The 13,780-nt window shown below is 45.6% G+C and overlaps 1 protein-coding gene across 4 annotated transcripts in view; it reads left to right on the top strand.

The window, feature by feature from the left end:
* Positions 1 to 13,780, top strand: part of Sec8 (exocyst complex component secretory 8) — a 130,844-nt gene that overhangs the window by 41,891 nt on the left and 75,173 nt on the right. For all 4 annotated transcript variants that reach the window (XM_075676611.1, XM_075676612.1, XM_075676613.1 and 1 more), the window contains one exon: positions 2,150 to 2,334. In XM_075676611.1, coding sequence (XP_075532726.1) covers positions 2,150 to 2,334 — 185 coding nt within the window. The remainder of the gene's footprint in view (positions 1 to 2,149; positions 2,335 to 13,780) is intronic.

The following is a 13,780-nucleotide window of genomic DNA, read 5'->3' as shown; positions in this document are numbered from 1 at the left end:
TCAGTCCCATGATACCCGACGTGAATCGAACCAGTTCACAGTTAGCACTCGCGTGACGGTGGATGACAGTGCGGACGGAAAAGCCCTCACGTTGGCAACAGCGATGGAGCAAATGCGACTGTGGCGAAAATCTCAATGGTGATTTGGCTCACCGCTATATCACGAAGCACTTTATACAGACTGAGGGAGTGCCGCTAGAACGGGTGACGTATGAGTTTGCCGCCACTGCATGTGCTATTCTCTAACTACTAAATGAAACATGGCGACTTGTGAAGTGGAACGGAAGGGGGACCGTGAAAGAGGGGAGAAGAAAGCTTTAACATGCAGGTGTAGGGAAGAGGTGGGGTTCCCTAGCAACATTGAATGGCTGAGAACCTTGCCTTGAGGTATGGCTTCACGGCAGTGTGTGCCACACTGCCGTGAAGCCACACTTTATGGCAAAATTCACATACAATTTGCACGCCCACTTTACTGTTAAATTTCTTGAAATTTTGTTGCGGATTATACACACAAAAATACGGTATACACTTGTGTCCAGTGTTGCTGAACTTACGACAGTAACAGCATAGTCTTTGGCACTGGGGCAGAGGCTGCGTAGCACACTGGACTGATGAGCACAACACAGTCTGAAGGGCGTCCACAGTGTCCACAAGCATGAGAGTTCGTCCTTCTTCTCTTGCAGCTGCTCTGATTGAGACTTTTTTTGTGAGGAGCGACCACCATGAATTTGTTGGCTTACTCGGCTAGCTTGGATAGGTCTTGCTTGCCTGAGGCAGTCATGATTATTCACACATTTGCAAGGATCCTCTGGAGCGAAATTTATTAGAGCAGTGCACTGTCAAGGCCTTCCACTGTCATGCCCAGTAGTTGCTGAACATGACACAGCAGTTGGTTTGGAGTGCGGTCACCTTCATGACAAAGCTGTTGCAGCTGCTGGTGTTCAGACCTGTGAATGAGTGTTGCCTTCAATGTACCCTGTGCACTGTCTGTCGTTAGGAAAAGCAGCAGGTCTCGAACATCGCTAGAGGCTTAACGGGGGTAGGCTGCTCAACATGTAATGGTACTTCACGAGATCTGCCATGATGTGCTGGGCAGCAAATTGTGACTCCACCTGTATAAACCATAGTTCTTCATCTGCCATACAGAAGAGAGGCAGTTTAACATTGACATTAGAACGTTTCGCAAGGTTTGCAACTTGTGGCGTGTCTATAGCACTTGCTGCTGCTTCAGGTCGCCAATGTTGCAAAGGGCTCGAGAGCGTGGAAGGAAATGACAGACATGAGTGATGTGTGCGTCCCAAGACATAACAAGCAAATGGTTTTATTTCAGTTTCCTTCAAACCTCAGCTGCCACGGCAGTTCTGTAAGGCTCTCTTGCACTATTGCCTCTCCCGCACACTACACGATAGCATTCAGTTATACTAAAAGATGTGAGAGGGTGGGTCAGCTGCGTTCGTTATCAGCGGGGGGGGGGGGGGGGGGGGGGGGCGGAGTCCACCACAATGGGCTTTACGCTGTCATGATAGAGATTTAAAGGAAAAACAAGTGCAATGCTTCTACTCATTTTTCCATGAACAAGTTGCAAGTTCTGTTTGGATCGGCTTCATTTAAAACTCACTCCAATCCAGGTGAGCTAGGTGCCTGCAAAAATGAAAAAAAAGAATGTTTCCTGGGTGATATTCTGAGAAGTAGGAGAGTGCTTTATATGCTTTTCACTACTGAGGCTTTGATTTACAGATAAAATGATTGGCAAGTGGTCACTAAGAGTGTCACAAATCGCACTAACTTTTAGTCTGTGATGATAAAATTAATACATAATGTTACTGTGTTTCCCATAACCCTTGTTAGTGTGGCAATGACATATCTATAGCAATGAATATTTAATAACATTCCTTATTCTGTTCTTGCAGTGCTATGATACTCCCCTGATAAGAGTATATCGTAAGAGTACTATCAGATTATGTAAAGGTTTGGAATTTTGGGTTATGAATTATTTAAATCTATTGCTACTTTCTTAGTGAAGAGCTTTGATGTTGTCACCTTTGTGATATGTTGATTAAGAAGGTGCACAATTTGTGCTTGCAGTGATAGCTTACTGTCGTTCTCCTCCTTTAAGGCCTTGCTTATAAAGCGATGTACACTTTCTGCAGATTCCAGCACTGCAACATTGAGTTCTGCACCTTCCAGCATCACAGCTGGCGACACCGAAACTAGTAGTTTGCTCAAACTGGAAGAATCTGGCCAAGTTGGCGAAGCACCACATTTGGCACCGAAATACACAGCCATCCTGGTCAGGTGCTTGGCTTTGCTCAACCGCATTCCTGATACTGTTGAGGTAGGTGTAGTGCTGCTCATGTAATACAGTATTTATTTATTTATTCAAAAGCACCTTACAGGCCCTATAGCAGGGCATAAAGTAAGGGGGGCCTTTTAAACAGTAAAGATATAAGAAGTACAAATGTCCAACAGGAACAGTGTTATAAAAAGATTGGCGTGTTATACAGTATTCAAGGCACAGGGAATACAAAGCAATATCTGAAGGCTCACGAACACTCGTTACCATTAAGAGAGCAAAATGAATACTGTTTATGAAAATAATATGTAACATTGCAAAAATGCGTGATCAAATACACTAGATTGGGCATTCGTGAACAGTATTAAATGGGAAAAGCGTGAATAAGTGATAGCGGAACGTGTCGGGGTTACATACTGTGGTGCAAGGTTCTTGTACTCAAAGGTTCTGACGGTTCTCTTAGGCGGAGCCTCCGAGAACATAATTGAGGACAAAGCCATTGGTTTTGAAAACAGACGGTCAGACAGACAACGAACTTTATTTAGTCCTGAGGAGCTACTGTCAGGACCTCCTAACGGGAGGCCTTTGTAGCCGCTGGCCGCACCCACTTAGAGGACAGAACGCCGTGACGCTCCGCCCTTTCCTGGGCCCTCTGGACAGCCTGGGTTTGACTTTGGAGTACACACACACAAGCTTTTAATAAAACTAAATAGAAAGAGAAATAAATAGAAAGAATAAAATGAACACTCAGACACCGCAGTAAGGAACACACTCAGGGCTAGTACGGCGTTAACTAGTGCGCGAGTCCGGGCTGACCACGATGGCAGTGGCGCATAACAATCTCGACGTCGAGAAGCGGCGACAAGACGATGAGAGAAGTTGCGCTGGTCTCACCAAAGGTCGGGGTGTAGGACGGTTGACCGGGCAACCGGAGTGCACTTGCTCTGGCTTGGAGATAGAAGGCAGGCGGTTTGGCGGCACGAGCAGACGGCGGCGGCGTTCTGGCCGGGCAACTGGGCGTAGAACTCAGGCCTGTAGCCCGACTGCTATCGTCCTGCCCATGGGCACAGAAGCTCGAACGCCGGCCTTGGGCAGCAGGCGGCACGAGTAGATGCCGACAGCGTTCTGGCCGGGCAGCTGGGCGTAGAACTCGGGCCTGTAGCCCGACTGCTCTTGTCCTGCTAACGGGCACAGAAGCTCGAACGCCGGCCTCGGGCAGCAGGTGGCACAAGCAGACGGCGGCAGCGTTCTGGCCAGGCAACTGGGCGTAGAACTCGGGCCCGTAGCCCGACTGCTCTCGTCCTGCCCATGGGCACAGAAGCTCGAACGCCGGCCTTGGGCAGCAGGCGGCACGAGTAGATGGCGACGGCGTTCTGGCCGGGCAGCTGGGCGTAGAACTCGGGCCTGTAGCCCGACTGCTCTTGTCCTGCCCACGGGCACAGAAGCTCGAACGCCGGCCTCGGGCAGCAGGCGGCACGAGCAGACGGCGGCAGCGTTCTGGCCAGGCAACTGGGCGTAGAACTCGGGCCCGTAGCCCGACTGCTCTCGTCCTGCCCATGGGCACAGAAGCTCGAACGCCGGCCTTGGGCAGCAGGCGGCACGAGTAGATGGCGACGGCGTTCTGGCCGGGCAGCTGGGCGTAGAACTCGGGCCCGTAGCCCGACTGCTCTCGTCCTGCCCATGGGCACAGAAGCTTGCCGGCCTCGGGAAGCTGGCGGCACGATCAGGTTGAGTGGCGACTCACAGGAATGGGTTGGCAGGAGACCCCGGTTGGGTGAAGTCCTGTTGGCTCGGGTCCGGAACCTGACGGCCCGTCTTCAACTCTCGGTCCGGTGGCCGACTTTCTCCTGGCGTTGCTTCCTGGAACTCTCCCGGCGTCTCCCCCTTTCTGCCAGCGCGCTTCGATTTTTCTTCCGCTCTGGCCGATTAGTCGTTTTCTGATTGGTTGTTTGACGTTCCGTGGTTTCCCCTAATTGGTTGGCATTTTTCTCTTGTTTTCGTGTGCCGTGCGTTCACGTGCCGGACGCTCTTCGGCGTTGTCGTTTTCTCTCCAGCACGGAATTTGCCTCGGCACGTGCACTCCTTGTCGTCTGCTTCTGTCCGTTCTGACCACCGCACCATGTTGCACACTACACACACATATGGCTACACATATGGAGGCTATGTTATCAGGGAGGTCATTCCAGAGATGAATGGCACGAGGTAGTGCAGATGAATTAAATGCATTTGTTTTAGCGTATATGTGCATGAAACTGAACTGATTATGTAATCTGCGTGAAAAAGAGTGGGCTATTTGCAGTTGTAAATGGGTTCGCTTATTAGTGTAAATATATTTCTGGAATAAGCATAGAAGAGCAATGTTGCGGCAGATATCTAATGGCATCTGATATGTAATGGATATCCAATACCTGCAACTTATTGGCAGCGCACACTCTGTGTTTACATTGAGAATGTCCCTTGCTGCAGGAGTGTATAAAACGTTTAACTTAGTGCCAGTGTTCTGCACCAGCATTGGAAAGGGAACACACTTTTCTTTTTCCTTTTTTTGTGTGTGTGCTTGTTTGTTTGGAGGCAGGGGTGTACTAAATACACATTACTGCAATGTTCAGCTTAACCCCTTGCTGTGTGAATTCTAGAGCACAGCTCTTAGGCACTGTTCCTAGGTTTAGCATCTGCGTCCCTTAGCTTAATCATGTGAACATGCCTCTGCCACTGCTCGCGCATTTGGGCACATGTCGGTGCGGTGATTTCGGTCTCCAATTCTTTGCCTCAGTGTGTTGCAAAATGAAAACGCTCATTGAGCTGCACTCAAATTTTGCATTAGGAACTATCATAATCGTCACCCGCCGTGGTTGCTCAGTGGCTATGGTGTTGGGCTGCTGAGCACGAGGTCGCGGGATCGAATCCCGGCCACGGCCGCCACATTTCGATGGGGGCGAAATGCGAAAACACCCGTGTGCTTAGATTTAGGTGCACGTTAAAGAACCCCAGGTGGTCAAAATTTCCGGAGTCCTCCACTACGGCGTGCCTCATAATCAGAAAGTGGTTTTGGCACGTAAAACCCCAAATATTATATTATATATTATCATAATCGTTGGGTATTTTTAAAAATTTTCTTGAGAAACAATATGAAAAGCCTTTGTTTAGGCCACATGTGAATCTCAGCATTCTAAAGAAATGCATTGTTGCAATATTATAAGCAAAAGTTGTCGAATATCGTGCATATCATAGACCACGTAGTTAGGAGTATACATTGTGATGATACATAAATGATATATAAATTTGCAGAAAAGCTGCAAACAATAACCAAGTCCTTAAAAACATCTGAACCTTTCTTGTAAAAAATGAAGCATATTTCTTGGAGTTCCAGTGTAAGTTAAGGGGGGACGTGGTTTTTGAAATCAACGTCCTTATTTCCTCATGGATTTTGATTAAAATTGGCAGAAGTAGTGATAATGTTTCTGTGATGTTATCATAAAAATTTCAGTTATACCTCAACTTCATTATTTACAATGTAATGAAGTGGACGCACTTCGTGTTTCTAAGAGCGGCTCGGAGATGACGACGATGACCCATGCGGTGTTTTAGCAAGAGAGCTCGGGCTGTTCGCTGCTGCTAGGCTGCTGTTTATCTGCTGCTCCTCGCCTTCAATTAAGCATCCTTACATTTGGTGGAGATTGCTGGAATCCTTCAAGTCAACCTGGAGCTCTCCAGTCGTACGTTGCCCACCGTCACCATTGCACAGTCATCGTCACCTCAGCGTCACCACTTGCCGCTGAGACCCTTCGATCGCAACCGCCGTTCAGACAGTCTCCATTCTCCATCTCCATGTCGACAGTCGCTGTCACCTATGCGTCGTCGGCCACCTACTGCCGAGGGAAACAAACTAGCGCAGTTCCGGAGGCAAGAACTGCAAGCTCATCGAACCTTCTAAGGGGCTCAATTTTCACCACAGAATGTCATTGACGTCCATGTCAAGGGAACATCCGCTCAAGCGCTTATCAATACCGGGGCCGCCATTTCCGTCATCCATGAAAATCTTTGTTGCAAGCTGAAGAAAGTCACGACCTCTCCATCTGGCATGGCACTCTGCACTGCTAGTGCGCAATGCATTCATCCCACAGCTGTATGCACCACCCACGTAGTCATCCAAGACGTTTTGTGCATCGAGTTTTTTGTGTTGCCCTCCTGTTCTGATGATCTCATCCTCGAGTGGGACTTCCTGTCACGTCATAGTGCCATCATCGATTGTTCTCGCGCGCAAGTGGCCCTTTCGCCGCTGTGTGACTCACCATCGGTCGGCGCAGACCTCAGTGTTCACAAAGTCTTCGTTGATGATGATATAGATCTACCTCTGGCGACGTCGGTGCTTGCGATCTTGTCGTGTACTGCCGTGCCAGACTCAACTGTGACGTTTACACCATCTGACATGCTTGCTCACCGCAAGGAATTATTTCTCCCGTTCGCCGTCCTCACTGTTAGGTTTGAATCTGCTTTGATACCCATCTGTAATCTGCACCGGTATCCAGAAAAGGGCAACGAAATGAGAAAATTGATAGTGTAAAGAATTCCTACAGCCAAGTCTACTACTGCAATATGTGCGCGCCTGCACAACCTCATGCGCACAAGTACAATGGCCTCTGCACATGTGCATGTGAGCTTCTGTAGCCGCACATCTCTTCCCTGTGACAACTGGTGGCGTAGTACAATGCAGTCAAAAGTAGGCATTATCTGCTGCAGTGCCAGACAAAAAAGTGATGATTTTATAGTAGTGGAATCAGAGCACTAACTCTCATTATAATACTAGTGAAATAAGGTGTTTAGTATCTTGTTTTTTTCTTTCAAAGAATTACAGGTGGTACCGCTATTCTATTGGTGAGAAATCAGCGTTTTTATTCTGTATCTGGCATTGCTACAGCTGTTGCATACTTCTGATTTATTTTAGACAAAAGAGGCAGGTGCGAATGCTCGTAAATTTGGTATTAAACTGCATGAACCATGAAATGGTGGTTTTCAGCAATATTTTAGTGCTAACAAGCCAGCTGTTCAGCTGGAAGAATACATCCATACTCAACCCACCCATTTAGAAGACATTTCGTACTTAACTACTGTGAGCAACCACATGGACATGCATCGTGCTGTGCTATGTTATTTCCAATACGCCTTGAGGAAGAGCTTTCCAAGTAAGAACATATTGATTAAAATAACAGCAATGCTACAATGGTAGCGAATAAGTAGATGTCCAGTTCTCTGTGCTTGGGCAAAGCTTACCTATGCAGTATGCATTGCTGGTGATCAGCTGTTGACGTGCATACTGGCATGGAAGGGCACAGCATGGGGAAACATCACAAAATATGGCAATAAAGCTTGTGGGAATATGCACTGTAGCTCTGAGTAAATGACGATAATGCCAGTGTACTACAAATGCTGCAGTAATGTGTACACGTGTGATAGTTTGCCTCCTCGGAAGTCTCACTGTTGTGCTCAGGAGGTATTGATGGGCTAGCGGGTAAACATTATCGATTCAATGGCAGTGCACTTGATGAGGCAAATACTAACATTAGAACATATACATACGCGCACCCTCTTTTGTGCCGCCCACCCCGCACAGAAGACGTTCATACCACCCCTCTCTCATCTGCCTTTCACCCTCTTGCTGACTTCGTAGGGGTGGAAGAGAGACTGGAGGTGTGCCATGCGGTTTGCATGGTATAAAGGTGGGGGTGGAAAAGTGATTTACATATTTTTTTTCCTGAATTTTGGGTTCCTTTTCCTTTAGCATAGACACCAATTATCCAAATTTAATTGTTATAGCCAATAATACGGCATGGGAACATTCTAGCATTGTCCTTGCTACATCGCTCAAGCATGCCATCGCCGCTGGCATTCTGTTCAGTGGTGATTTAATTTACTTCGTGCGTCTCAACTTGAGTACCACTGGAAGAACAGCCTTTTATTTCAAAAACACTTAGTTTGCTCTCTACGACCATAGAGCATAACACTTGGCCATTATTTCGACATTTTGTGCAGGGAGCCCTCTTCTGATTAGGTGGTCTCATTTTCGACCAATAGTCTGCCGCTCTATACCTTAGCTTGTTGTGAAGGAAACAGTATAGTTTTTCCTTTACATTTTGCTCATCTGTGACCTTAACTTGCCCTGCATACTTTTCAGGTTCCATTTCCCCTTTGCTCTTTCCAAGGTTGATCAGACCTTGAGCTTTGGAATAGTGGTCTGCAGCCTTAGTGAGCGTGTCCAGACCTCTGCGGCCCCGTTCTTTCTTTTGACTTTGTTGAAGAAACTGTCCCAAATTATTTTATCTCAGAGGTCCTCTTAAGTATGCTCCATCTTGGTCATCTGCTGCCAATGGTCGAAGTATCCCGCAAGACAACCAGCAAACTGTCTCCTTGCATCGGAGTTTTCCATTCTTGCATCTCGGAGAGTTCGCTTCAGCTTAGTGTAGTCCACGGCATTCTAGGCCACCATACAACTAGTAGCACTCGGTGATTCTCCAGTTAAGCACATGCTGATAGACAACGCCCATTTATCTCATGGCCATCCTTGACTATTGGCCACTCTCAAATCATTGGATATATGCATGCAGCTAAAGTCTCTTCCCTTGTTGAATGGGGAATAAGCTTGTGTGGGCTTTGGTAAACCTTCGCTGAAACTAGAACTTGAAACAGTGCTGACGGATTACTGCCAGCCGCCGGAGCTAACCTTGCCTGCTGTTCTTGTAACTGCAGCTTAAGCTCAAGAACTGCTTTCTCTTCTCATAAGCAAGCTCTGGCTGCTTCCTCTGCCTCTTTAGCTGCTGTATGGTCAGCTGTATGCTGGTCTCTTCCTCTCACCCTCTCCTCATCTATCCAGCTCCTTAAGTCCATGCCCGATGTGCCTAATCGCTTGCCAAGTTGTAATAACCTCTCAAGACACATTTTCAGCCGCGCACTCTCAAGGTGAAGCTCTATAAGGGCTTAACAAGAGCAAGTCCTGTCGTAGATGCCTGAATTTGTAGGAACTTTAGTCATATCATAAGAAGCCAACAAACACTGACACCAAGGACAACATAGGGGAAATTACTTGCGCTTAAGAAATGAAATAAAGAAACAATAAATTAATCGAAACCAAAGTGGATAAAGAACGCTGGTGGGGAACGATCCCAAAACCTTCGCATTACACATGCGATGCTCTACCAATCGAGCTACCGCGGCGCCGTTTTCCCATCCACTTTCGTGGGTATTTATGTTTCCTAGTAGAACCCTGGAAGTGTTAGCCAGTGCCACCACTCACAAACCTTGGTGGTGGATGTGGAACATCCTTTCTGCAGCAGGCGTCACGAGAACGTGATATTTTTTGGGTGAAGGTAACTGGTCAATAAGCCCACACAGGCTACCTGAAGGCATCAATGTTGTCGGTTTCGAGACCCTCGTTATGTAATGAACGAGAAGAAAGGGGCTTAACCGAAGGGTCCGATTTTTATTAGTCATATCGTAAGAAGCCAACGAACACTGACACCAAGGGCAACATACGGGAAATTACTTGTGCTTTATAACTGAAATAAAGAAACGATAAATTAATGGAAATCAAAGTGGATCCCACAATCTTCGCGTGGGATCGTTCCCCACCTGCGGCAAGTTGTTTTTTCATCCACTTTGATTTCCATTAATTTATCATTTCTTTATTTCAGTTATAACGCACAAGTAATTTCCCCTATGTTGTCCTTGGTGTCAGTGTTCGTTGGCTTCTTACGATATGACTAATAAATATCGGGCCCCGCATTTAACCCTCTTTCTTCTCGTTTAGGAACTTTAGTGTCACGCTTGTGGGTGCTATGTGAAGAGAACAGACTCAAGACACCAGATGCAAATAAGCAAAAGTTATATTGCGAACCCAGAATCAAAATACATGCAAGAAATATATGACCAAAAAAAAATAAAAGAAACAGTTAACAGAAAACAAAACATCTAATATCGAATGTAACATAACAGGAAAGCGTGCATTAGGAAACAGCATGAGAATTCAACAGCGAGCTCGCAGTTCAAATGTCCATCACCCGATGTGGTGCCGCGCAGTGTTGGTTCTCTGGAGGGGGTATTCTGTAAGTGTCCACCTAGTAGACATGTCCATTTCATCTTCTGCTGAAGTGCTGATTGGCTGGGGGCGCCTGTCTCACGCATACCCTAGCCCAGCCAATCAGAACTTGAGCAGCAGATGAAATGGACATGTCCACTAGGTGGACAATTGCAGAATACTCCCCAGTAGAGTTTAGTGCTATGGCTTCTGTAGATGTGGAGGCTTGGTTGATCGTAAATCTCGTGGGCAGTGACCACCGGAGTTGGTAATGATGGTGCCTGGCCACGCACAAAGTTGCAGGCCAGCTTCTTTCGTGCGGGCCTCTTAGCACCTGCCCGATCAGAAGTCTAATGCGTCTCTGCTCCATCTGTTGTCCCTGGACCTGTGGTCATCTGACACCAGCTGGGATGCAGTGTTTGCTTCTTTTGCATATGTTCCACCAGATGCCCTGGGCTGAAGCATCTTCGTTTTGGTCTGTTTTTTGAAGCTTGGCTGTCTGTAGACAGTCGCAAAATTCCGTCGGGTTGCCTGATGCCACTGTTTGGCTGCTGCTTTGGGGTGCAGTATCTGTTGTCTTGTGGTCAAGTACCGCAGTTGCTACAGTAGGTTTAAATTTTCTATGTACCAAAATTTGTTTGGACCTGCCGTGGTTGCTTAGTGGCTTTGACATTATGCTGTGAGCTTGAGATTGCGAGATCAAATTCCGGCCGTGGCGGCCGCATTTTGATGGAGGCAAAATGCAAAAATGCCTGTGTACTGTGCATTGGGTGCACATTAAAAAACCCCAGGTGGTCAAAATTCATCCAAAGTCCCCCACTACAGCATGCCTCATAATCAGATTGTGGTCGTGGCACGTAAAACCCTAGAAATAATTTTTTTATATTTGTTTACTTTTTATTAGTTTTTGTTATCCCTATTCCTTCTTCCCCGTTTAAATTCAAACTCCTGCCTGTTGCTCCCCTAGTGGTGCAATTTCTAAAAAACGGTTCAGTTTTCACATTTGCTTTATTATTTGCAGACAGCACAAAGTAGTACATGGCAAGGCAGTACATTAGAAAACAGAACAAAGGACTGTGCAGAGGGCATTAGATGGATGCTGTTTTTAAATTTAAAGAGTTGGTGTAGAAAGTATGTTGCATTAAAAAGTGACATCTTATATATGCACATGCTCTATATGTAGTATAGTGTAGGTGAAGATTAAGTCACTTGGAAACTGTTTTTTTTAAATGCTGCAGACTATGTGAAGTAAGATATGCTAGACGGGTTGTTGCATGTACTAACATTTCTTTAGGACATGCATGTTATCAAAAGCAGGTACTGTGAAATTCAGGGGGAGGGGGTGAAATTTGCTTGAACATTTTGGGCTATAACCAAACAAGTTCAGCCACATTTAGCTTTTAGTTTGCATTATTGCTAAAGTTTTCTTATGTTCCTTGTTGCCAGTGGTACATTATATATGGCATGCCATGAATCTCTTGTTTTCATTCACATAACATTTGAGCCATCTACAAATTATATAATCTTTCGATCACTCGTATTTGGGTTATTTGTTGTGTACTTTTGGCATTGTGGAATTTCCCGAATAAGTCTCTCTGCTAAGGGTGTGCGAGCAGTGTTTGAAACCAAATCGTGTACGAATTCAGTAGTGCCAGAAGCAAATTGAATCAAATAAAGAATATTTTTTTAATAGTTTGCAAACAATGTACAGCCTTGTCACCAATGTTGTCAAACAATTTTTGCATCTTGGTGTTCACTGCATTAAAAAGTTTATTACACTGCAAGTTATATAACATACTTTATTAAAAGCACCAAGGAAGCATTAGGAGCAGCTAGGCAGTTTATTCCATAACTCGGGGTTCTTTTGAAGCATACCCAGCCATGCATTACTGTATAAAGTTTAGAAAGGCAGCATTGTAGGCCAGTTAACATCTTTGTATACTTTTGCGACCAAACCTGAAATGCGTATCATCTGCGGGAATGGCAGGGTGAAAAAAAGTGCCTTTCCTTCAGTTCAAATAGTTGTGATGGCTGGTGCTAGTATTGTATCAAGTATGCTGATAGTAAACGTATTCAGATTTAATACGATGAGTATACAGTTGATGCATCTATACATAGAAGCAAACAAAGCCCAACTGCAATGAAACTTCACTTTGGATAAATTGGTTATAAACAGTACATCATCATCATCATCCACCTATTTTATGTCCACTGCAGGACGAAGGCCTCTCCCTGCAATCTCTAATTACCTCTGTCGCGCGCCAACTGATTCCAACTATCGCCCGAGAATTTCCTAATTTAATCGCCCTGCCTAGTCTTCTGCCGTCCTCGACTGTGCTTCCCTTCTCTTGGAACCCATTCTATAACCCTAATGGCTCAACGGTTACCTAACCTGCGCATTATATGAGCTGCCCAGCTCCATTTTTTTCTCTTAATGTCAATTAGAATATTGGCTATACCCATTTGCTCTCTGATCCAAACCGCTCTCTTTGGTGAACATGTGAGCCAATTATTGCACTGCATGCAGCTGGGAATTTATAGCCTTGTGTCAAAAATTGTGACTAATCGCTTGCCCTTGCCTTCACCATGTCATTATCGCAACCACTGAAGCCCACCAACAGCCATCAGGTGATTTTGCAATCGTGGGAACATTCTCAGTAATACTGTTATTGCTGATTTTGAGGTAAGGAAATGAATAATATATGTCAGCGATCTCAAAAGGACAGAAAAGGTATTCATCTTTGCACTGGCAGTCTACACATGACAGATGCACATAGCTGCGTCTGCTGCACATGGCCTCCAAGGTAGTAGGGACGGACTGCATAGGGTAGATGCCGTGGCTGCCATGGGGTGCTGTGACAAGCCTTCTGACTGGTGAAACATCTGAACTTTTGGGCGGAGCCTTGCCACCTGTCCCGTGTAGCTTCCAGCACGCTAATGGACATGATAAGAGAGAGAAAGTCACTCATTGATGCAGTAACTACATCTAACTAGTTTAGGGATTTGAAACATTTTTGCAGCAGGAGATTTGTGAGGCCATTCTATGATTAGTTAACAAGAGACTTTCAGGGACCCTTAAACTTTGCTTTTTACATAGTCCAAAATTTCATTGTAGTACAGCTGCAATACAGGTATACTACCATGTTTGAACAAAATTCTATTCAGATGATCATGGTTTTGCCCAAAAAGTTTGGCTCCTTGAGCAATGCAGCGTGCTTTAGTATGTTTTGTCCACTGTGGATGCGATGGAAGTTATTGCATTTTTGCTTGACTTTCATATTTGGTCATGCACAGTTGACTACATGAAGTATTGAAACACCATTAAAAAATTCTTTCAATTTTTGAACAGTGACTATTTGTTTCACAGACTGAATTTAATGTGATAATGTTTTATTTATCATTTGAAAGTTTCGAATATTT

The sequence above is a fragment of the Dermacentor variabilis genome, unplaced genomic scaffold (genome assembly GCF_050947875.1).
Source record: "Dermacentor variabilis isolate Ectoservices unplaced genomic scaffold, ASM5094787v1 scaffold_12, whole genome shotgun sequence".
Taxonomy (NCBI): Eukaryota; Metazoa; Arthropoda; class Arachnida; order Ixodida; family Ixodidae; genus Dermacentor; species Dermacentor variabilis.
The sequence above is the reverse complement of the archived record's forward strand: the minus strand, read 5'-3'. Positions and strand labels throughout refer to the sequence as shown.